Below are 24100 nucleotides of genomic sequence, written 5' to 3'. Positions count from 1 at the left end.
TATTATAGTTGCAACGATGTCAGGGAGTAGCGGAATAGGGGTTAATACATTTTTTAAGTGGCGGCTATGTCTGGAGCGGCAGGTTAGGGGTTAATAACTGTATTATAGTGTTTTGGGCAAGAAATGGAATATTGGAGTTCTTGGAACTAAATATTCCTTCACTGTCTCTGAAATGGATCCCTGATTCTTTCTGTACATAACCAATGAACACAATGGGGCCTATTTATCAAGTTGTCAACCACAAATACACTGGAATTCTGCGTCGTAATTGTTGCAAGATTGATTCGACCTAGTTATCAAAGCCTCAAGACCAGCAAATGTTGAAATTTGTGACGTAACATACGAACCAGCGATCTCAATCCGACGCAGATCGATGCTTACGTCATTACAGATGTTCCGAATACACATTCGGCTCTATTTGACATACACATTCGGCTCTTTTCAGGGCAATGGGTAGCTTATGTTATTTTACATAGTTTTTTTATTTGGGGGGTTGGTTGGATGGTGTGTTTAAAGGTTGGGGGGGGGTTTGTATTTTTTTTTAACAGGTAAAAGAGCTGATATCTTTGGGGCAATGCCCCACAAAAGGCCCTTTTAAGGGCCATTGGTAGTTTATTGTAGGCTAGGATTTTTTTATATTTGGGAGGGGCTTTTTTATTTTGATAGGGCTATTAGATTAGGTTAAAAAAAATATTTTTGATAATTTGTTTTTTTTTCTTTGTAATTTAGTGTTTGATTTTTTTTGTAACTTACAGCTAGATTACGAGTTTTGAGCGCTATAGAGAAATTAAAGAACGCCACAAAATTTACGTTATTTAATTTTCTATAGAGCTGCTATTATAAGTTTGCAAATATACGCCTTTTTTCGTGCAATATGGTTGCGTTGAGCTCAATACTGCACCCAAAACAAGCGCTGTGTTTGACGTATTCGTGCACGATTTCCCCATAGACATCATTGGGGGGAGCCGGACAAAAAAAAAGCACCTGCGATTGTGGAAACAAGAGTTCCGTAATGCAGCCCCATTGATGTCTATGGGTAAATTAAAATACTGTTTAAACCTAACACCCTAACATAAACCCTACGTCTAAACACCCCTAATCTGCTGCCCCTGACATCACTGACACCTACCTACAGTTATTAACCCCTAATCTGCTGCTCCCGATATCGCTGCTACCTAAATAAAATTATTAACCCCTAATCTGAAGCTCCCGATATCGCTGCCACTATACTACATTTATTAACTGCTAAACCGCCAGCCCCCCATGTCGCAACAAGCTAAATTAAACTATATTAACCCCTAAACCTAACCCTAACGTAACCCTAACCCTAACACCCCATAACTTTAACATAATACAAATATAGCTAAATTAAATTTACACTTATTAACTAAATAAACCAATTAACCACTAAACCGCCAGCCACCCACATCACAAAAAGCTACAATAAACTATATTAACCCCTAACCCTAACGTAACCCTAACCCCCCCTAACTTTAACATAATAAAAATATAGCTAAATAAAAGTTAGAATTATTAACTAAATAAACCTATTAACCCCTAAACCGCCAGCCCCGCACATCGCAACAAGCTAAATTAAACTATTTAACCTAAACCTAACCCTAACACCCCCTAACTTTAAAATAATTAAATTAGATCTAAATTAAATTTACAATTATTAACTAAATAATTCCTATTTAAAAATAAATACATACCTGTGAAATAAAATCTAACGGCTAGCTTACGAGTTTTGCGGTAAGAGCTGCTCGGTACTAACTTGCACGTTATTGTCACTGCTCACTTACCTACAGCGCTGGTATTACAGATTTACAAAAACCCGGCGTTATCAGGCAAGAAGTGAACGCAAAGCAAAATTGTGCTCCATACCGCACTCCAATACCAACGCTGCTGAAAGCCGCGGTGAGCTGGTTTTACGTGCTCGTGCACGATTTCCCCATAGACATCAATGGAGAGAGCCGGCTGAAAAAAAGTCTAACACCTGCAAAAAAGCAGCGTAAAGCTCCGTAACGCAGCCCCATTGATTCCTATGGGGAAACAAAATTTATGTTTACACCTAACACCCTAACAGGAACCCCGAGTCTAAACACCCCTAATCTTATACTTATTAACCCCTAATCTGCCATCCCAGACATCGCCGACACCTACATTATACTTATTAACCCCTAATCTGCCGCTCCGGACATCGCAGCCACTATAATAAACATATTAACCCCTAAACAGCCGCACTCCCGAATCACAAACACTAGTTAAATATTATTAACCCCTAATCTGCCACCCCTAACATTGCCGCCACCTACCTACATTTATTAACCCCTAATCTGCCGCCCCCAACGTCGCCGCCACTATACTAAATTTATTAACCCCCTAAACCTAAGTCTAACCCTAACCCTAACACACCCTAACTTAAATATAATTAAAATAAATCTAAATAAAAATTACTATCATTACCTAAATAATTCCTATTTAAAACTAAATACTTACCTATAAAATAAACCCTAAGCTAGCTAGAAAAGTTAGTAAATAGTTATTAACTATTTACTAACTACCTAGCTAAAATAAATACAAATTTACCTGTAAAATAAAACCTAACCTGAGTTACACTAACACCTAACCTTACACTACACTTAAATCAATTACATTTATTAATTACAATTACCTAAATTGCAAAACAAAAACAACACTAAATTACACAAAATAAAAAAAGAAATTATCAGATATTTAAACTAATTACACCTAGTCTAATAGCCCTATCAAAATAAAAAATCCCCCCAAAATAAAAAAAACCTAGCCTAAACTAAACTACCAATAGCCCTTAAAAGGGCCTTTTGCTGGGCATTGCCCCAAAGAAATCAGCTCTTTTACCTGTAAAAAAAATATACAAACAACCCCCCAACAGTAAAACCCACCACCCACACAACCAACCCCCCAAATAAAATCCTAACTAAAAAAACCTAAGCTCCCCATTGCCCTGAAAAGGGTATTTGGATGGGCATTGCCCTTAAAAGGGCATTTAGCTCTTTTTCAACTGCCAAAACCCTAACCTAAAAATAAAACCCACCCAATAAACCTTTAAAAAAAACCTAACACTAACCCCGAAGATCCACTTACAGTTTTGAAGAAAGGACATCCATCCTCAACGAAGCCGGGAGAAGACTTCATCCAAGTGGGAAGAATTCCTCAACAAAGCCGGGAGAAGTCTTCATCCAAGCCGGCAGAAGTGGTCTTCCAGACGGGCAGAAGTCTTCATCCAGACAGCATCTTCTTTCTTCATCCATCCGGAGCGGAGCGGGTCCATCTTCAAGACATCCGGTGCGGAGCATCTTCTTCTTACGATGGCTCTTCTGGAATGAAGGTTCCTTTAAGTGACGTCATCCAAGATGGCGTCCCTTGAATTCCGATTGGCTGATAGAATTCTATCAGCCAATCGGAATTAAAGGTGAAAAAATCCTATTGGCTGATGCAATCAGCCAATAGGATTGAGCTTAAATCCTATTGGCTGATCCAATCAGCCAATAGGATCGAGCTTGCATTTTATTGGCTGTTCCAATCAATAACCTATTATCTATCTGTTTTAGGCTGTAACGCTTACTTTTTAGCCTCACCGCAAAGCTCGTAATACCAGCGCCATGGGAATCCCATGAAAATACGTCATTTTTACGTGTTCAGGACTGACGTTGCGGTAGAGGCTAAAAGGTGTGCGGTACACCTATACCGACACTTGTAATAGCGGCGGTGCTGTTTTAACACTGAAAATGCCATATTTTCAGCGTTACAAGCCGCAACACAAAACTTGTAATCTAGCTGTTAGTGTTTTTTTTTTTTGTAATGTAGTTCTTTTAATAATGTTTAATAGTATATTTAAATAATTTTAGTATGGTTAGGTTTTTTTAATATGTAATTTATTTTAATGAATTGATAGTTTAATTTAATTGTAGTATAATAGTTAGGATAGGTTAATTAATAGTTTAAAAATAGTTTATTTTAATTCTACAGGTAAGTTTTCATTTATATTAAGACAGGGATGTTGTAATTTTAATTTAAAGTTAAGGGGTTGTTAGGTTAAGGGGTTTCTAGCTTAATTTAGTTTTTTGCGATGTGGGGGGCTGACGGTTTAGGAGTTAATAGGTTTAGTTAGTGGTGGTAATGTGGGAGGCCAGAGGTTTGAGGCTTAATATGTTTATTTAGGTTGCGGCGATGTCGGGGAGCAGCGGGATAGGAGTTAATACGTTTATTTAGGTTGCAGCAATGTCGGGGAGTAGCTGGATAGGGGTTAATAACTTTATTTAGGTTGCGGCGATGTCGGGGAGCAACGGGATAAGGGTTAAACATTTTAGTATAGTGGCGGCGTTTAGTGACATTTTATAAATAAAGTTGGGAAAAACCCGAATAGCAGCGTCATCGATGACTGTTAGTTAACAACAGTCCGATGCTCATCGCCCCGTATTTGGTGAGCGCATTTTTGTCAGCTTTTTTTTATAAATATGGAGATCGTTTTGAGATCCGCGGCCGCGATGTTAGGCGAGCGTATTGATGCCGGTGAATGCAACATAGTTGACAGCTTGATAAATATCCCCCAATATCTTTTTAAAATCACCTCTAGGATTAGAATTTAATTTGGTATAAACTATAGTATCATTTAACTGGTGAAAGCCTCATTCAAATGATGTTGCCTATATATAAACACAACATTTTTTTCTGATGCCTCAATGACAATGTTAATTATTTTGTAAATTGTGTAATGCCTTCTTCTTACAACTAATAAACTTTTTATGACTGAGATGTTGTGTCAATCTATTAGTATCTAATCAATCCCTCCTTAAGCGGATACTATTCCCAAATTTTCTCTTTAATGATTCAGATAGAGCAAGCAATTTGAAGCAACTATCTAATTGACTCCTGTTATCATTTTTTTCTGTTCTTTTGCTATCTTTGTTTTAAAAGCAGGAAAGTAAAGCTTAGGAGTCTGCCCATTTTTGGTTCAGAACCTGGGTTACGCTTGCTTATTGGTGACTAAATGTAGCCACCAATATTCAAGCGTTATCCAGGGTGCTGAAACTAAAATGGGCCAGCTCCTAAGATTTAGGAATTATGGGACTTTTTTTGTAACTAGCTATTTTCTTAAAGTCCCATAAGAGTAAATTATGTCATTTTCTCCTCAAACTTTTTATCATACAACTGAAACTCCTCTTCTTGTTGAAACACTTTCATATCCGTTTGTATAACGGTGAAATCACTTTTATTCTCAATTTCTTTTTTTATTCAATTAGCAAATCCAAACAGGCCATGGAACATTTTGTTAGAATTTCGTTCTATTTGCGGATAAAGTTCTCATCTGTAACATTAAAAGAGGGAAAGTTTGGTGTGCGATTTTGTATAAGTTAGACTTGGACATTAGAGTGTTGCTTTTATATAAAATAGAAAATCGCATACCAAGGGGTTTACAGATAAAAAGATTCCATGTTTAATGGTCTAACAGTGAACAATAGAAGACTTAGTACAGGTAGCCCTCAGTTTACGTCGGGGTAAGGTTCCAGAAGGAATGGTTGTAAATTGAAACTGTTGTAAATTGAAACCCAGTTTATAATGTAAGTCAATGGGAAGTGAGGGAGATAGGTTCCAGGTCCTTCTCAAAATTGTCATAAGTAACACCTAATACATTATTTTTAAAGCTTTGAAATGAAGACTTTAAATGCTAAACAGCATTATAAACCTGATAAAATAACCACACAACACAGAATATATAATTAAACTAAGTTAAATGAACAAACACATTTGCTAAACAGCATTATAAACCTAATAAAATATCACACAACACAGACTTCACTTGCATTTTTCTGCAAACAGTTCTTTCTATGCATTCCAATCTGGACTGATTTATAGACAGGAAGATCTTGTTCCTTTAAAATCTGCTCGATAGCTCAGGTCTCGTTAAACTGATTAATTTCAGCTTGCTTGGCTTTGCTGCAACACAAGCGGACAGCTCCACCTACTGGCTATTTTAATAAATGCACTGCTTCTCAATGCTTTTCAATAGCAGTCACATGACTGGAAAAAAAGGTTATTCTGAAACGGTGTAAATTGAACCATTGTAAAACGAGGGCCACCTGTATACGTTGTAACAGAATATTGATACAGTTTAGCACTGCAGAATCTGTTGGCTCTCTACATATAAATGATGATAATAATAAATGATAATGACTGCTGATAAACAGCTAATTAGCAAAGTCAGTGTTTCGATGTTGGCACTCGTTAGGTTGGGCACACCCTTCCCAGAGACATGCCTCTTATCTGGTATCCAACGTATGTTTCACCAGTGATAACAGCTTTTTTCAAAGATATCAATTCTAAAATTTTCTAATCCATCTGGCTCCTTCTTAGAATCAAAATGTGTATATCGATTTAACTTTACTACACACATGCTATGAAAATAAATATTTTGACACTACAAAAAGTCTGTTAGTCAATATACTCTTTATTTTTGTGTGCACAGCTCACATCATATACTGTACATTTATAATTGTCAAACAAAATACATTTGTAATTGTCAGACATGCATATTCTGTTATTCACCTGTAAAGCACATAATTAAAGGGACAGTGAACACCTTGAGACTTGTTTATAAAATGTTTAGATATGTGTAATAAAACAACTTTGCAATATACTTTTATTGTATTGTTGTTGTTTTGCCCCCTTTTCATGTAATTTAACTTAAAAAAAACAACAACTGAGGATATACTAATTCTCAGAACTTGAAAAGCACCCTGCTGACATATCAAGGCTAGCCCTTCTACATATATTTCCCTAACTGGCTTTACCTGGTAACATCTGCAAAACAATGGACTTGATATCAACAATATGACTCTTAGGAGTCGATTTATCAACCTGTTAATGCTGCAGTTTCCGCGCGAGCCTTTAGGCTCGCCGGAAACTGGCGTTAAGAAGCAGCGGTCTTAAGACCACTGCTGCTTGACTCGTCCGCCACCTCTGAAGTGGTAAACAGCAATTAGCTCAATCGAATACGATTGGGTTGATTGAAACCCCCTGCTAGGGGCTGATTTGCTGCAAATCTGCAGGGGGCGGAATTGCACAAGCATTTGACGAGAACTGCTTGTGCAATGATAAATGCCGACAGCGTATGCATTTATCGATGTGCGGCGGACTAGGGGCGCGATCCGATATAGATCGCAGTTTGCGGCGCAAGCGAGGGAACCCACGTCGCCCGCAGTTTCAGCTCGCAACTCGAGCCATCCAATATGCGGCGCCGTCACTTGCTAAAGTGGCGCAAGTCTCACAAACCAGCGATGTCCATAAATCTGCGTAAGTACAGATTTTTGGAGTCGCCAGTGACTTGCGCCACGTTAGAAACTGCCGGCGCCTATAAAACCTGACTAAAATCTAAATCACCCGCACTGTCTAACACGCCTCCTAAACATAGCCCGACACGTCTAACACGCCTCCCTAACATAGCCCGACACGTCTAACCCTCTATCCGCTATCCCCCCTCACTATCCTAACAATAAAAAAGCTATTAACCCCTAAACCGCCGCTCCCGTACCCCGCCGCAACCTAATAAAGTTGTTAACCCCTAAACCGTCGCTCCCGTACCCCGCCGCCAGCTATATTATATCTATAACCCCCTAAAGTGAGCCCCTAACACCGCCGCCATCTATATTAAAATTATTAACCCCTAATGTAAGCCCCTAACACCGCCGCCATCTCTATTAAAATGATTAACCCCTAATTTAATCTACCTACCCCGCCGCCAGCTATATTATCTATTTAACCCTAAGTATATTATAGTTAATATAGTATTACATTATATATATTAACTATATTAACCCTAATTATATTAGGGTTAATATAGTTAATATAGTTACTATAGTATTTATATTAACTATATTAACTCTATCTAACCCTAACACCCCTAATTAAATTTATATTAAATTAATCTAATTCATTTATAAACTAAAATATTCCTATTTAAATCTAAATACTTACCTATAAAATAAACCCTAAGATAGCTACAATATAATTAATAATTACATTGTAGCTATGTTAGGGTTAATATTTATTTGACAGGTAAATTGTTAATTATTTTAACTAGGTATAATAGCTATTAAATAGTTATTAACTATTTAATATCTACCTAGTTAAAATAATTACCCAATTACCTGTAAAATAAATCCTAACCTAAGTTACAAATACACCTACACTATCAATAAATTAAATAAACTACAAACATCTATCTAAAATTACAATTAAATTAACTAAACTAAATTACAAAAAAAAACAAACACTAAATTACAAAAAATAAAAAAAAGATTACAAGATTTTTAAGCTAATTACACCTATTCTAAGCCCCCTAATAAAATAATAAAGCCCCCAAAATAAAAAAAATTCCCTGCCCTATTCTAAATTAAAAAAAGATCAGCCAATAGAATGCGAGCTCAATCTGATTGGCTGATTGGATCAGCCAATCGGATTGAACTTGAATCTGATTGGCTGATTCAATCAGCCACAAGTAGTAAGAAGTGAATACAGCGCCAACAAGAGGCCAAGGGATAAATATACTCACAGAGAGATAAAAGAAGATTATTTAATGAACCATGTTAAAAAGCATCAGTAATAAAAGACTATATATAAAAAATGTAAAAAGCACATATAAATAAAATTACAAATACAGGAATATCTTACAGAAGCGGCTCAAAGGGCCAAAGCTGATAATTACAATAAAAACAGAGGTAATAACAGGTGATCAGTGTGAGTGGTACACCAGAATAAGAGTGTATACTAATAAAACAGAATTAGCCTAAGTACAACTGTAGCAAGTGCATCAAGCAAAAAACTAATAAACAATAATACAAACAATAGTGTTCAAAATTAGTCTTGAGAAAGGCCCTTTTTTGAGGGCAGAAACGCGTTGACATATTGGGACACTTTTTAGGATACCATAGGAGCAGCTGACAGGTGCTAGGATCCAATCAGCTACTTCAGCAACCACACTCAGGCATTTGGATCTGTTAAAGTAACTAACATTGGAAGGAATCAATTTCCTCACTTTCACCTTGATTTTCATCACCCTTTTTTTCCATTTTTTAGTTTTGATTGACTTATTTTTGTTCTTCACTAACATTTGTTGATCAACTTTTTGAACACTTTTTTGGATTATATTTTATTTTTTATGTTATTGCATATTGTGTATTTTATTTAATTATATCTTAACCTCACTGGATTAAGTAGCTAGCATTTTTATATCCATTTGCACTCACTCACTACTTGATCGTATCTATACAATTATTTTGCTACCCCCCTTTTTTTGCACTGCAGTGCATTTTTCTATTTTTTGGAACACTATTTTTGTAACACTAATTTTGAACACTATTGTTTGTATTATTGTTTATTAGTTTTTTGCTTGATGCACTTGCTACAGTTGTACTTAGGCTAATTCTGTTTTATTAGTATACACTCTTATTCTGGTGTACCACTCACACTGATCACCTGTTATTACCTCTGTTTTTATTGTAATTATCAGCTTTGGCCCTTTGAGCCGCTTCTGTAAGATATTCTTGTATTTGTAATTTTATTTATATGTGCTTTTTACATTTTTTATATATAGTCTTTTATTACTGATGCTTTTTAACATGGTTCATTAAATAATCTTCTTTTATCTCTCTGTGAGTATATTTATCCCTTGGCCTCTTGTTGGCGCTGTATTCACTTCTTACTACTTGTGCATATTTTTTGGAGGTTGGTTAGGATCTCTGTTTGGATACAGCTTGGGGATTACCTTAGCGCTTGTATACACACCCTTTTTCACTATTGATTCAATCAGCCAATCAGATTTTTCTAACTTAATTCCGATTGGCTGATAGAATCCTATCAGCCAATCGGAATTCGGCGGACGCCATCTTGGATGAGGTCATTTAAAGGTACCTCATTCATCGTTCAGTCGTCGGCCGGGATGGATGCTCCGCGGCGGCAGAGCGAAGAAAGAAGATTGAAGATGCCGCCGGAAGAATGAAGACTTTGCTGCCGCTTGGAGGAAGACGTCGCCGGAGGAAGAATTCTTCTTTGCCGCTTGGAGGAAGACATCGCCGGAGGAAGAATTCTTCTTTGCCGCTTGGAGGAAGACATCGCCCGGATCGGATCAGGAGTTCAGCCCGGTGTGGTGAAGACAAGGTAGGGAGATCTTCAGGGGGGTAGTGTTAGCCTTTTTTAAGGGGGGTTTGGGTGGTTTTAGAATAGGGGTATGTGGGTGGTGGGTTGTAATGGGGGGGGTATTGTATTTGTATGCAAAAGAGCTGAATTCTTTGGGGCATGCCCCACAAAAGGCCCTTTTAAGGGCTGGTAAGGTAAAGAGCTTTGAACTTTTTTTAATTTAGAATAGGGCAGGGAATTTTTTTTATTTTGGGGGCTTTATTATTTTATTAGGGGGCTTAGAATAGGTGTAATTAGCTTAAAAATCTTGTAATCTTTGTTTTATTTTTTGTAATTTAGTGTTTGTTTTTTTTGTAATTTAGTTTAGTTAATTTAATTGTATTTTTAGATAGATGTTTGTAGTTTATTTAATTTATTGATAGTGTAAGGTGTATTTGTAACTTAGGTTAGGATTTATTTTACAGGTAATTGGGTAATTATTTTAACTAGGTAGATATTAAATAGTTAATAACTATTTAATAGCTATTATACCTAGTTAAAATAATTAACAATTTACCTGTAAATTAAATATTAACCCTAACATAGCTACAATGTAATTATTAATTATATTGTAGCTATCTTAGGGTTTATTTTATAGGTAAGTATTTAGATTTAAATAGGAATATTTTAGTTTATAAATGAATTAGATTAATTTAATATAAATTTAGTTAGGGGTGTTAGGGTTAGATAGAGTTAATTTAGTTAATATAAATACTATAGTAACTATATTAACTATATTAACCTTAATATAATTAGGGTTAATATAGTTAATATATATAATGTAATACCTATATTAACTATAATATACTTAGGGTTAATATAGATAATATAGCTGGCGGCGGGGTAGGTAGATTAAATTAGGGGTTAATCATTTTAATAGAGATGGCGGCGGTGTAAGGGGCTTACATTAGGGGTTAATAATATTAATATAGCTGGCGGCGGTATAGGGGGATTAGATTAGGGGTTAATAATTTTTATATAGGTGGCGGCGGTGTAAGGGGTCAGATTAGGGGATAGATAAGGTAGATGACAGCGGTGTAAGGGGTTCTAATTAGGGGATAGATAAGGTAGATGGCGGCGGTTTTAGGGGCTCACAGTAGGGGGTTAGTTTATGTAGATGGCGGCGGGGTCCGGGAGCGGCGGTTTAGAGGTTAATAACTTTATTAGGGATTTCGGGGGGGGGATCGCGGTTGACAGGTAGATAGAAATTGCGCATGCGTTAGGTGTTAGGTTTATTTTAGAAGATCGCGGTTGACAGGGAGATAGACATTGCGCATGCGTTAGGTGTTAGGTTTATTTTAGCAGCCAGTTTAGGGAGTTACGGGGCTCCAATAGTCAGCGTAAGGCTTCTTACGGCTGCTTTTTGTGGTGAGGTGAAAATGGAGTAAGTTTTCTCCATTTTCGCCACGTAAGTCCTTACGCTGCATATTGGATACCAAACTGCGCTGGTTTGGTATACCTGCCTATAGCCCAAAAAACTACGGGCGACGGCAGAAATATAGGCGCGTAACTTCTAGGTTACGCCGTATATGTGATACCAAACCAGCGTAAATATTGGCGTCGCCGGCTTTTGCAGGCGACGATTTTTATCGGATCGACCCCATGATCGCTACAGCGGATCATGTCTGCTCAAACTATGATAAATCGTCCCTTAAACCTTTTGTCTGGTGACTAAAGCCCAGATTAACTCCTCCAAATAAGGCAAATTGTGGGTGAGTTTGGATTTTAAAAAATTATTTTAGTAAAAGGATGTTAATTTGTTTTAAAACCATTTGCTGGTGTGTTATTCTATAGCAACATAGCAGAAATGTATTTTAATTACAAGGTGTTTACTGTCGCTTTAAAGCGACATGAAAAGCAAAATTAAGCTTTTATGATTCAAATAGAGTATTTGATTTTCAGTTCTTGGTATCCTTTGCTGAAAATCTTACCTGTGTAGTATAAGTAGCAGTAATGTTACATTACACTGTACATTTAGTTACACTGACACTACTTAAAGGGATATAAACCCAATATTTTTCTTTCATGATTTCGGTAGAACATACAATTTTAAACAACTTTCCAATTTACTTCTATTATCAAATTTGTTTCATTCTCTTGGTATCATTTGTTGAATGAGCAGCAATGCACTACTGGTTTCTAACTGAACACATGAGTGAGCCAATGACAATCAGTATATATATGCAGCCACCAATCAGCAGCTAGACCCTAGATTCTCTGCTGCTCCTGAGCTTTCATAGATAAACCTTTCAGTCAAGGATGACAAGAGAAGGAAGCAAATTAAACAATAGAAGTAAATTGGAAAGTTGTTTAAAATCGTATGCTCTTTCTGAATCATGAAAGAAATGTTTTGGGTTTCGTGTCCCTTTTAAGCAGAGTAGTTATTAAGTAACCAGTGCAACTGATTGAGTCTTGTTAAAGGGACAAAAAGGTAAAAATGAAAATGCTTTACTATGCTTTAGCATTTTATTATTGCGCTATTGCTTGCATAAATATATTTAACCTCTGCAAAGCCAAGTCCTGAGCAGCAATGTACTACTGAAGCTCGTTGAACTCATCTGGTGAGCCAATGAAAAGAGGGAAATGGGCATTGCCCCCCCCACCCCAAAAAAAGCAGTTAAAGGGATAGGAAAGTCAAAAATTAAACTTGCATGATTCAGATCGAGCATGTAATTTAAGACGCTTTCAAATTCACTAATATTTTAAAGTGTACTTTGTTCTCTTGGTATCTATTGTTGAAAAATAATATGTACATATGCTACACTAATGGGAGCTAGCTGGTGATTGGTGCCTGCACACATTTGTCTCTTGAGATTGACTGACTAGATATGTTCAGCTAGCTCTCAGTAATGCATTGCTGTTCCTTTAGCAAAGGATATCAAGGGAATGAAGCAAATTTGAAAATAGAAGTAACTTGGAAAGTTGTTTAAATTTGTATGTACCATCTGAATCCTGAAAGAAAACAAATTGGGTTTTAAGTCCCTTTAACTCCCAGCTGCGTATTGCTTCTCCTAAACCTAACTAGGTATGCTTTTCAACAAAGGATACCAAGAAAAAAAGAGTACATTTGCTAATAGGAATACATTGTAAAGTATTTTAAAATTGCATTATGCATCTGAGCCATGTAAGTTTAATTTTGATATCCCTTTAACATATCTCTAATTTTCTCCTATAAATGATACATTTTAAAGTCATATAGGGCTGCATTGGAAGTTGAGCGCTAATTTATCTTGCGCCCGTAAACAGGCAAATTTGGTGTTTGAACTTAAACGGCACTGAAGTGCCTTTACATTGCAGTCTATGGGGACTGTGTGTTCACTATAAATATATGTATATGCTTATATACTTATATATTTATGTGTTACTATGTGTATATACACATTTTAACACAAATATATATGTATATAGTCATATACATATATATTTGCTGGCTATCGCTCCGCGACTTACCCCCTTTGCTGCGCTAGGTTCTCACGCCGTGTCTGATGGCATAAGAACGACGCTCCTACTGGAGCCTATGGAAGCGCACTCTCATGAGTGCAATGCTTCCGTGCAATGCGAATGCAAGGTCATGTTCGCATTGTGCTTTATTTGTAATACCAGCCCACATTTTTGTGCTCTTGTATCACTAAGTTGAGCACAAATATTGCTTTTGCGGAAGCAATATTTTGCGCTCAGCTTGTAATATAGCCCACAGTTTTTTTTGTAATTTTACTTTTAGACCATTGTATTAGTTAGTTTTAACTGTTTAAAATGCTCCATTGCCCACACCATTTCCTTTTTTTTTTCTGTAGCTCTATAAAGAAATTTGCAGACTTGTGGAATTTATTTGTTGTGTATGAAAATTTTAGAAGTGTGAATTTCTGGTTTGGCTTTCTGCCAGTTCACATGAAAGTGAATTCTTGAATTATTTTTGTGCAAAAACAAAACCAAAACAAAAATATATTCCCATAATTTTGAAAGTAACTTTACTTGTAAGTGTAAGGGGTGAACCAAAGTGTGATTTAGGGTATAAGCTATGATCATGTTGTGTTCTTTGTTCATACACTTTTAATGGAATTGTAGTATCTTAGCTATGATATTTCATTCTAATTCCTTTACATTTCATCAAAATTCTTGTGCAAAATGCGTTGCATGACTTTCTCTTTCCTCCATCCTATTTCTATTTTTTTCTAGCTTTTTTAATTAACGGTTTCATGCACTTACATGTTCCTGTACTGATAAAAACGTTATTTGTATGTGCCTGGGGTCTGTTATGATCCACCAATAGTGTAGAGGGAGTTTTGCTTGTCATCCAGCGAACGATTAGTCCCTAGCAGGTCCAGTTGTACGCAGACGTGCACTTACTGTTATATTCAGGATCAAAATAAACTGCATTAATATTTGAAAAATGTTTTTGCGTACTTAACTGCTTCAATGCCGTTTTCAATATTCGCATTGCTGCCTTTGTGCATATGAAGACCCACGGTAGTCATCATTCGCTGCTGATGTCGGCGTTCTTCCACATGACAAGCTATGATTGGTGATGATATAGTGGGCGGTACTCCCAAGGCTTCAAGTGAGTGCTGGTGACATTGCCAAAAGTGTTTTCAAAAACCTCAATTCCTTATTAGCCACAGACATTCATAGCCTTCTCTTTCAAAAACACAACAAATAATAATAAACATAAAAAAAAAATCTTGAGGGAGGATCTTTAGGGGCTCACTAAAATATTCGGAAATGTCTAGAGATACCCAATTAAATGTATCTTATAATAATAAAAAAGCCCCCCACATATTAAATATGGAGTTATTTTTCCATATAGCTAGCAGATCACTGTGGTAAAAAGGGATCACCCAGCAAATAAATGTGCATTTATTTCTGTACTGGCACAAATGGACCCATCTAGTTTACATTGTAACGCCAAAACCCATAAAGACCCCTTTTTCAAATCTGACTTCCCTACCAGTAGCAACAGTAGTCAACTTGCTATTTTCTGTGTTATTTACTAAAATATTAACAAAAATATACATTTATTTATTTTTTACTTTTGTTTAATTGCAGTCTTCTGACAACATTACATATCATAATAGTATCTTCTGAATCTGCTGGGCCTACTGAAAAAAAACAATATATTTATTTTGTGAGTTATTAATATATGACTTACAATAAAGTCTAAATGCAAGCTTAAAAAAACAGAGGCATGAAAAAGGCTTAGCAGTGATGGGGTTAAGTATTGCTCTGAAAGATAATTTTAGAGTTTATAGCTACTGTTCTGTTGCTACAAAACCACTAAGTACTTAAAGGAATATTACAGAAGCTAAATGTAGTTTTATTTTCTTTTAGTGAAACCTGATCCACCACAGGATATATTTATAGAATTCCACAATTCATCAAATATCTGTACTGTGAGCCCCCGCGCTCCTCAAAGCACTTCATACTTTAGGCTGAGATATCGGCTTGTTGAAGACAACACCTGGCAAATGGTAAGATTTTATTCCACTACAAGTCTGTTATCTATAAGCATTTTTCCAGCCATATTTTAAATTGTATGTTTTCAATGTTTGCTAAATTGTTTGCTAAACTGCCTAATTTAAGTCAAAATTAAACTTTCATGATTAAAAGCATATGAGACAGTGCTGCTTAAAGGGACAGTATACACTCATTTTCATATAACTTCATGTAATAGACAGTACTATAAAGAATAAGATGCACAGATACTGATATAAAAATCCAGTATAAAACGGTTTAAAAACTTACTTAGTAGCTTTCATTTTAGCTCTGTTGAAAAGGCAGTTGGAAAGCCCACTACAAGTGGGAAATAAGACATCCCCCCTCCCCCTTCTTTTGCATATGAAAAGACCATTTACACAAACAGGAGCAAGCAGGAGAAGGTAGCTGACAGTATTCAAATAAAACTTTGGGGCTTGGTTAGGAGTCTGAAAATCAGAGCAATGTTATTTAAAAATAAGCAAAATTATACATAAAACAAACTTTATGGGCTTTATAAATAGATCATCTACAAAACATTTATGCAAAGAAAAAATGAGTGTATAATGGCCCTTTAAGTAAAAAAATATATTAAATAAAAGTAAACATAAAAATATTGTTTAAAAAATGAGCACTTTAAGACACACAGACCATGTAATTTTTAAAAAATAATCCAACTTACTTCTGTGACATACAGGGGTTAACCAAGCCTGCAACAGTCACCAGTTAGTCACAGAAATGGTTAACAAACTCTTTCCACCTTAACCAGTTTATCACAGTATAGCCACTGCTAGCAAACATGTGACTTAGTTCATTGGGTGCAAGGGTTAACAAACTCTCTCTAGTCTGTACTAGACCCAGTAAAATGCTCAAATTCCCCTTTAATACCACCCACACCAAACTATCTCTGCTGCCACCACTTAAAGATTATTATATGGCAAATCCTAAAGAAAAACTCAGACAACCAGATTAAATCAATCTAAAAAACCCAGAATATTGTTATTAACAGTCTCTCCAGTAACGTGATAGAAATATTAGACAAAGGCAAACATAGAATAAAGTATTATTTATTATGTACAAAAAGAGTCATTTATATAAAAAAAGGAGTTAACATACACAATAACACGAAGCCAAACAGTTTTAAAATGAAATGGAAAAAATATAACACAACCTATAAAGGCTGTTACACACTGCAAGCGATGCGGCGCGAGGCAAAGCAGCTGCTTTGCTCCGCGTCGCATCGCTTCTGAAGTTCAAATATTTCATCTCTGAGCGCTTAGCTACGGGACCTGACGCAGCAGAGTGCTCAGAGATGAAAAGGCAAGACACACTGGGCGCGCACAGCTGCATCTACACGCTGCGCGTCGCTCCGCTTGCAGTGTGTCACAGCCTTTACTTTACCAGAATAGTTTCTGTCCCAGGGAAATGGAAATGGATGCTGCACTAGCTTCCCATGTGAAAGACAATATTATTTTGTTTAAAGGGACACTGAACACAATTTTTTTCTTTCGTGATTCAGATAGAGCAGGCAATTTCAAGCAACTTTCTAATTTACTCCTATTATCAATTTTTATTCATTCTCTTGCTATCTTGAAAAATAAGGCATCTAAGCTATTTTTTTTAGTTCAGAACCCTGGACAGCTCTTGTTTTTTGGTAGGTGAATTTATCCACCAATCAGCAAGAACAACCCAGTTTGTTCACCAAAAATGGGCCGGCATCTAAACTTACAGTCTTGCATTTCAAATAAAGATTCCAAGAGAATGAAGAAAATTTTATAATATAAGTAAATTAGAAAGTTGCTTAAAATTGCATGCTCTATCTGAATCACAAAAGAAAAAATGTGGGTTCAGTGTCCCTTTAATTCACCATTTAATACATTTCCCCCCTGAGGGCAGGTTTCTGACCAGGCCCCTTCCAGAGTGGACAAGGAAGGTAGCCACCTCTTTTTATGGCAGGCCATATACCAAATTGCAAGCCCTGGCTGAAATTGTAAATTTAAATACAGCACACAAACACGTATAAGCAATCCCATTGTGACATTATGAGGATTATTTTGATACCTAACATGGCATGTCCGTTATATTTGGTCACCCAGTAACATAAGAGTGATTAAAACATGCTTTAAAGGAGTGTCACCTCAGCAACCTCAGGTTTGTGTCTTTATGGAGGAAACTGTTCTGTCACTCTGTGTTGGCAGCTGACCCATAAAGACTACTCCTGAGAAGAAGGAATTGCATCTGGTATATGGTTCATCAGATGTAAAAAAATACAAATAATTGCCTTTTTATATAGTTCTGATAAGAAGTTGTAAATAACATGGAAATGTAGGACACAGCAGAAAAAGAAAATTAGTATTAACCTCGACATCCTAAAATCATGAACTCTTCATGACAACTTTCATTATCAAATCTTTTTATAGGCACACTTTCTGAGGCACCAACTTATACCAAGCATGTGCAAGAGTACATAGTGTATATGAGTTTTGTGGTTGGCTGATCACACATGATATCATCATGTCACATGATACAAGGGGGTTGAATTCAAAATTTGCCAGAAAATAAAATCTACTACTTATTTTAAGTTCAATGTAAGTGGTATTGCATTGTGTTTTTATTATGTATTTGTCAGTTATGCAATACTACTTTATTTAGTGGTCCTTTAAATAAATAAATAACCAGCTGTTCAGTTTACTTCTGTTATCCAGTTTACCTCTATCTCTTTTTTGCTATCCTTTGTTGAAAAGCATATTTAGGTATACTAAAGGTATACTGGAAGCTAGCTGCTGATTGGTGAGTACACCCATGTACCCTTTGTCATTGGCTCACCCAATGTGTTCCGATGGCTCTCAGTAGTTCAATGCAGCTCCTTCAACTAAGGATCAAATCAGAATGAAGCAAATTTGATAACAGAAGTAAATTGGAAAGTGGTTTAAAATTGTATGCTCCACCTGAATCATGGAAGAAAAACACCAGGTGTCATGACAATTTAAAGGGACACTGTACCCAAATTTTTTCTTTCGTGATTCAGATTGAGCATGAAATTTTAAGCAACTTTCTAATTTACTCCTATTATCAAATTGTCTTCATTCTCTTGGTATCTTTATTTGAAATGCACAAATGGAAGTTTAGATGCCGGCCCATTTTTGGTGAACAACCTGGGCTGTCCTTGCTGATTGGTGGATAAATTCATCCACCAATAAAAAAGTGCTGTCCAGAGTACTGAAACCAAAAAATAACTTAGATGCCTTCTTTTTCAAATAAAGATAGCAAGAGAATGAAGAAAAAATGATAATAGGAGCAAATTAGAAAGTTGCTTAAAATTGCATGCTCTATCTGAATTACAAAAGAAAAAATTTGGGTTCAGTGTCCCTTTAAGGAAAACTAATGTTGTATATTAGGGACAGCAAGTTAAATTGTCAAAAAAATTTGATCATGTGATGATTTGAAGAAAAAAACAAAGAAAAAAAAGCTCAATTATATTGTGTTGATTAGTTCTGTTATTTTTTTAATAAACTGATACATTTGGAGAGAAAAATGAGGGGCCTGTATAAATTATGATTGAGTTTGTACTCCCGTTCATGCTTCAGATAGAGCACGCAGTTTCAAGCAACTTAACTGTTACAATTCACGTCTTTTATTACATTTTCTTTGTTCTCTTGGTATCCTTTGTTGAAGTGAAAACCTACATAGGTTGATAGGAGCTTAGGACTATTCCTGTGTTTTTAGCAGTCTATGAAAGCAGTGTTTTGAAACTATGTATAACAATGCTGTAAACATTATTGCAAACAATGCTGTCAGATGGATAAAGACACGTGCACGCTCCCAAGCTTGCCTAGGCCTACTTTTTAACAGAGGATACAAAAGAGAACTAATCAAAATTAATAATAGAAGTAAATTGGAAAGATGTTTAAAGGGACAGTCTACACCAGAATTTTTATTGTTTTAAAAGATAATCCCTTTATTACCCATTCCCCAGTTTTGCATAACCAACACAGTTATATTAATATACTTTTAACCTCTGTGATTATCTTGTATCTAAGCCTCTGCAAACTGCCCCTTTATTTCAGTTCTTTTGACAGACTTGCAGTTTAGCCAATCAGTGCCTGCTCCCAGATTACTTCATGTGCACGAGCACAGTGTTATCTATATGAAATACGTGAACTAACACCCTCTAGTGGTGAAAAACTGTTAAAATGCATTCTGAAAAGAGGTGGCCTTCAAAGTCTAAGAAATTAGCATATGAACCTCCTAGGTTAAGCTTTCAACTAAGAATACCAAGAGAACAAAGCAAAATTGGTGATAAAAGTAAATTGGAAAATTGTTTAAAATTACATGCCCTATCTGATTTTGGTCTAGACTGTCCCTTTAACATGTCATGCTCTACCCAACCCATTTACTGTCCCTTTAAATTTTAGGTTGAAACATCAATACATAAGAATCTTACTTTGACAGATCTTCAGCCATTCTCCAAATATGAATTCCAAGCTTCCTGCAAATTTCTGGAAGATAAAGGAAAATGGAGTAATTGGAGCATTTCTGTGATAGAGCAGACTCCAGAGGACGGTAAGTGATAAATATAAGCATGTGTGCTAGATTATTCTAATTAAAATGTATAAATATTGTTGTGTGGCTATCAAAGTATTTAGGGTTCCATTACAGTCAATCAGAGTTCTCTTGCAAAGTGATTTGAATTCGTTTTTATACAATATTTGAATTTGAACTAATTTCAAATGGTTCAAAAACCCATGTAATAACCTATTTATCTAATGGTTTTTTAATGTTTTTGTGCCACAATAAGAATATAGTACCTTACAAAAGGTCCTAGTGGCTTTCCAGGACTGGAATTGAGGAGTACTTGTGTGTGAGGGGGGGTGGGGGAGGGGAGCTGTGACAGAAGTGGATGTTTATTCTCTAAGTGTGGTTGGGGTGGGCAAAGGGTGGGGTCTGGCATAGCTTGGGCAGGACCAGGTTAGTCCCTGGTTTCACTATGAAGATGGTGACATTTGCCCTTAAAGGGACAGTGTACACCAATTTTCATGTAATTGCATGTAATATACACTACTATAAAAGAGAATATGCACAGATACTGATCTAAAAATCCAGTATAAAACCTTTTACAAACTTACTTAGAAGCTCCCTGTTTAGCACTGTTGAGGAGGTTTGGCAGGGACACCCAGTGAAAGGGGCTGGGAAAACAAAAGAAGAAGACACTCCCCCCTCTCCCTCTTCTCTGCATATGAAAAGACAGAGAACATAAACAGGAGCCAGCAGGAGTCTGTAAACGGTTGTATGCATCTGACACTGTGGGGCTTGGTTAGGAGTCTGAAAATCAGCAGAATGTTATTAAAAAAATAAGCAAAACTATACATTGTTACAAAAACACTCCCAGATGGGCTATATAAATGGATCATCTACAAAACATTTATGCAAATAAAAATATATTATACAATGTCCCTTTAAGGGACATGTTGACAATTTGACATGAAGACAATTGACATGGTGACTCCAAGTAATAAGCAAGAATAATAAGACATTTCAGAGCATGGCATATGTCTTAAAGGGATAGTCTAGTCAAAATTAAACTTTCTTGATTCAGATAGAGCAGGCAAATTTCAGCAACTTTCTAATTTACTTCAATTATCAATTTTTCTTTGTTCTCCTGGTATCTTTATTTGAAAAAGCAAGAATGCAAGCCTAGGAGCCGGCCCATTTTTGTTTTAGCAGCTGGGTAGAGCTTGCTGATTGGTGTCTAAATGTAGCCACCAATCAGCAAGCCCTACCCAGGTGCTGAACTAAAAATGGGACGGCTCCTAAGCTTACATTCCAGCCTTTTCAAATAAAGAAACCAAGAGAACAAAGATAAATTGATATTAGTAATAATGTAAAAAGTTGAAATTGCCTGCCCTATCTGAATCATGAAAGTTTAATTTTGACTTGACTGTCCCTTTAAGAAAAATGTTCCTGCTACTGAAGAGAGAAATGCCTGAACACTTTAGAAATGGTTAAAAAAAAACTGTTTTTATGTTTATAACTTTAGAAGTATTGGTTTTAAAGGGATATGAAACCCAAACATTTTCTATAGGATTCAGACAGAGCAAACAATTTGTAAAAAATGCCAAATTACTTCTATTATCAAATTGCTTTGTTTAAGCAGCATTTTGTTATGGGGATGATGAGTTGGATTTTAATCAGGTGGATCTTAGAAAGGTGGATACATTTAGAGGTGTGGAATTAGGGGTTGACATGAGAGGGGGTTGAGCAGAGGAGAGGTATAAGATGAGTTGTTTTCCAGTGGGGTAGTAGTGGTTAGGGTTAATTGCTTTAGAGGATCCTGGTCAGCATAGTTAGCGTATTTTACATTTAGCAAGATGGTGATTAAAAGGACATTATACACTAGATTTTTCTTTACATAAATGTTTTGTAGACAATCCATTTATATAGACCGTCTGGGAGTTGTTTTTTGTAACAATGTATAGTTTGCTTATTTTTTTAATAACATTGTGCTGATTTTCAGATTTCTAACCAAGCCCCAAAGTTGTAGATGTATACTGATGTCTACAGATTACTGTGGCTTCTGTTTGTATTATCTGTCTTTTCGTGTGCAGGGAAGGAGGGGGGTCTGCTGTTCATGTTTTACAGCCCCTTTCATTGGGTGTTCCAGCTAACCTTTTCAACAGTGCTAAACTGTGAGCTTCTAAGTAAGTCTTTAAAAAGTTTTATACTGGATTTTTAGATCAGTATCTGTGCGCATTCTTATTTATAGAAGTGCCTATCACATGCAGTTACATGAAAATTGGTGTATACTGTCCCTTTAAGGTTAAAGGGAGGTAGTGGTTCAGGCCAGTGCAGAGCACTAAACAACTTCTGCCCTGTCTATGGGGAGAATGATGCCAGCCGTCAGGCATGGCTGGTTTCTTATATTGTATAAATGATTTAGAAAAAGTCTAGTGGCAGGTCCATGTGACCAAAAGAAGAGGTGGTTTAGTGTTAACCAGATTATTCTCATTTAAAGGCCCAATGATCTCTAGATTGTATTATCTTAAAGGGACACTGAACCCAATTTTTTTCTTTTGTGATTCAGATAGAGTATGCAATTTTAAGCAACTTTCTAGTTTACTCCTATTAGCAATTTGTCTTTGTTCTCTTGCTATCTTTATTTGAAAAAGACGGCATCAAAGCAATTTTTTTTGGTTCAGTACCCTGCACAGCACTTGTTTATTGGTGGGTGAATTTATCCACCAATCAGCAAGAACAACCCAGGTTGTTCACCAAAAATGGGCCGGCGTCTAAACTTACATTTGTGCTTTTCAAATAAAGATACCAAGAGAATGAAAAAAAATTGATAATAGGAGTAAATTAGAAAGTTGCTTAAAATTGCATGCTCTATCTGAATCACGAAAGAAAAAAATTGGGTTGTGTCCCTTTAAGAAGCCTTGTCAGTGCTGTGAGGTACCTCAAATATTTTTATAAAGACACATTTTAGTATGAGAGCTGTTTGTGAGGGAGGGAGAGACACATACATTACACTATAAAGCCCCCAAAGATTTTGTGAGATTTCTCTGCAAGCCGGCGACTATTTAAATATCTGGCTCTAAGACAAAAACCTAGCTTTTTACTAACGTATTTCCAAATGTTGCCTATAATGAGTTTTATAGTTTTGCTAATGCAGCTTGTTGTTCTCATACAATTCATCAACCACCTTTTTCAGATGATCTAATCAGTTTCCTTTTGATACTCCCGGGGATGCAGACAAAGGTGTGAGTAGAGTTACTACCTCTTTGAATGACCCAGAGTGAGTGTATTTGTGTGTGTGAAGGAGAGAGAATGTGAGTGTGTGTGAGAGAGTTATTGTCTTTGTGTGAGAGTATGTATGTGTGTGTGTGTGAGAGTATGTATGTGTGAGAGTATGTATGTGTGTGTGAGAGAGTATGTATGTGTGTGTGAGAGAGTATGTATGTGTGTGTGAGAGTATGTGTGTGTGTGAGAGAGTATGTGTGTGTGTGAGAGAGTATGTGTGTGTGTGTGAGAGTATGTGTGTGTGAGAGAGTATGTGTGTGTGTGTGAGAGAGTATGTGTGTGTGTGTGAGAGAGTATGTGTGTGTGTGTGAGAGAGTATGTGTGTGTGTGAGAGAGTATGTGTGTGTGTGAGAGAGTATGTGTGTGTGTGAGAGAGTATGTGTGTGTGTGTGTAAGAGAGTATGTGTGTGTGTGTGAGAGTATGTATGTGTGTGAGAGAGAGTATGTGTGTGAGAGTGTGTGTGTGTGTGTGTGTGAGAGAGTATGTGTGTGTGTGTGAGAGAGTATGTGTGTGAGAGTATGTATGTGTGTGTGAGAGTGTGAGTGTGTGTGTGTGTGAGAGAGTATGTGTGTGTGTGAGAGAGTATGTGTGTGTGTGTGAGAGAGTATGTGTGTGTGT

At 36.3% G+C, this 24100-nt stretch overlaps 1 protein-coding gene across 5 annotated transcripts in view; it reads left to right on the top strand.

Annotated features, from left to right (window-relative positions):
• Window positions 1–24100, top strand: part of IL12RB2 (interleukin 12 receptor subunit beta 2) — a 163165-nt gene that overhangs the window by 59094 nt on the left and 79971 nt on the right. For all 5 annotated transcript variants that reach the window (XM_053693381.1, XM_053693383.1, XM_053693382.1 and 2 more), the window contains 2 exons: window positions 15541–15680; window positions 20100–20247. In XM_053693381.1, the coding sequence (XP_053549356.1) occupies window positions 15541–15680; window positions 20100–20247 (288 nt within the window). The remainder of the gene's footprint in view (window positions 1–15540; window positions 15681–20099; window positions 20248–24100) is intronic.

The sequence above is a fragment of the Bombina bombina genome, chromosome 10, assembly GCF_027579735.1.
Source record: "Bombina bombina isolate aBomBom1 chromosome 10, aBomBom1.pri, whole genome shotgun sequence".
NCBI classification, from domain to species: domain Eukaryota; kingdom Metazoa; phylum Chordata; class Amphibia; order Anura; family Bombinatoridae; genus Bombina; species Bombina bombina.
This window is presented reverse-complemented; position numbering and strand designations above follow the sequence as displayed.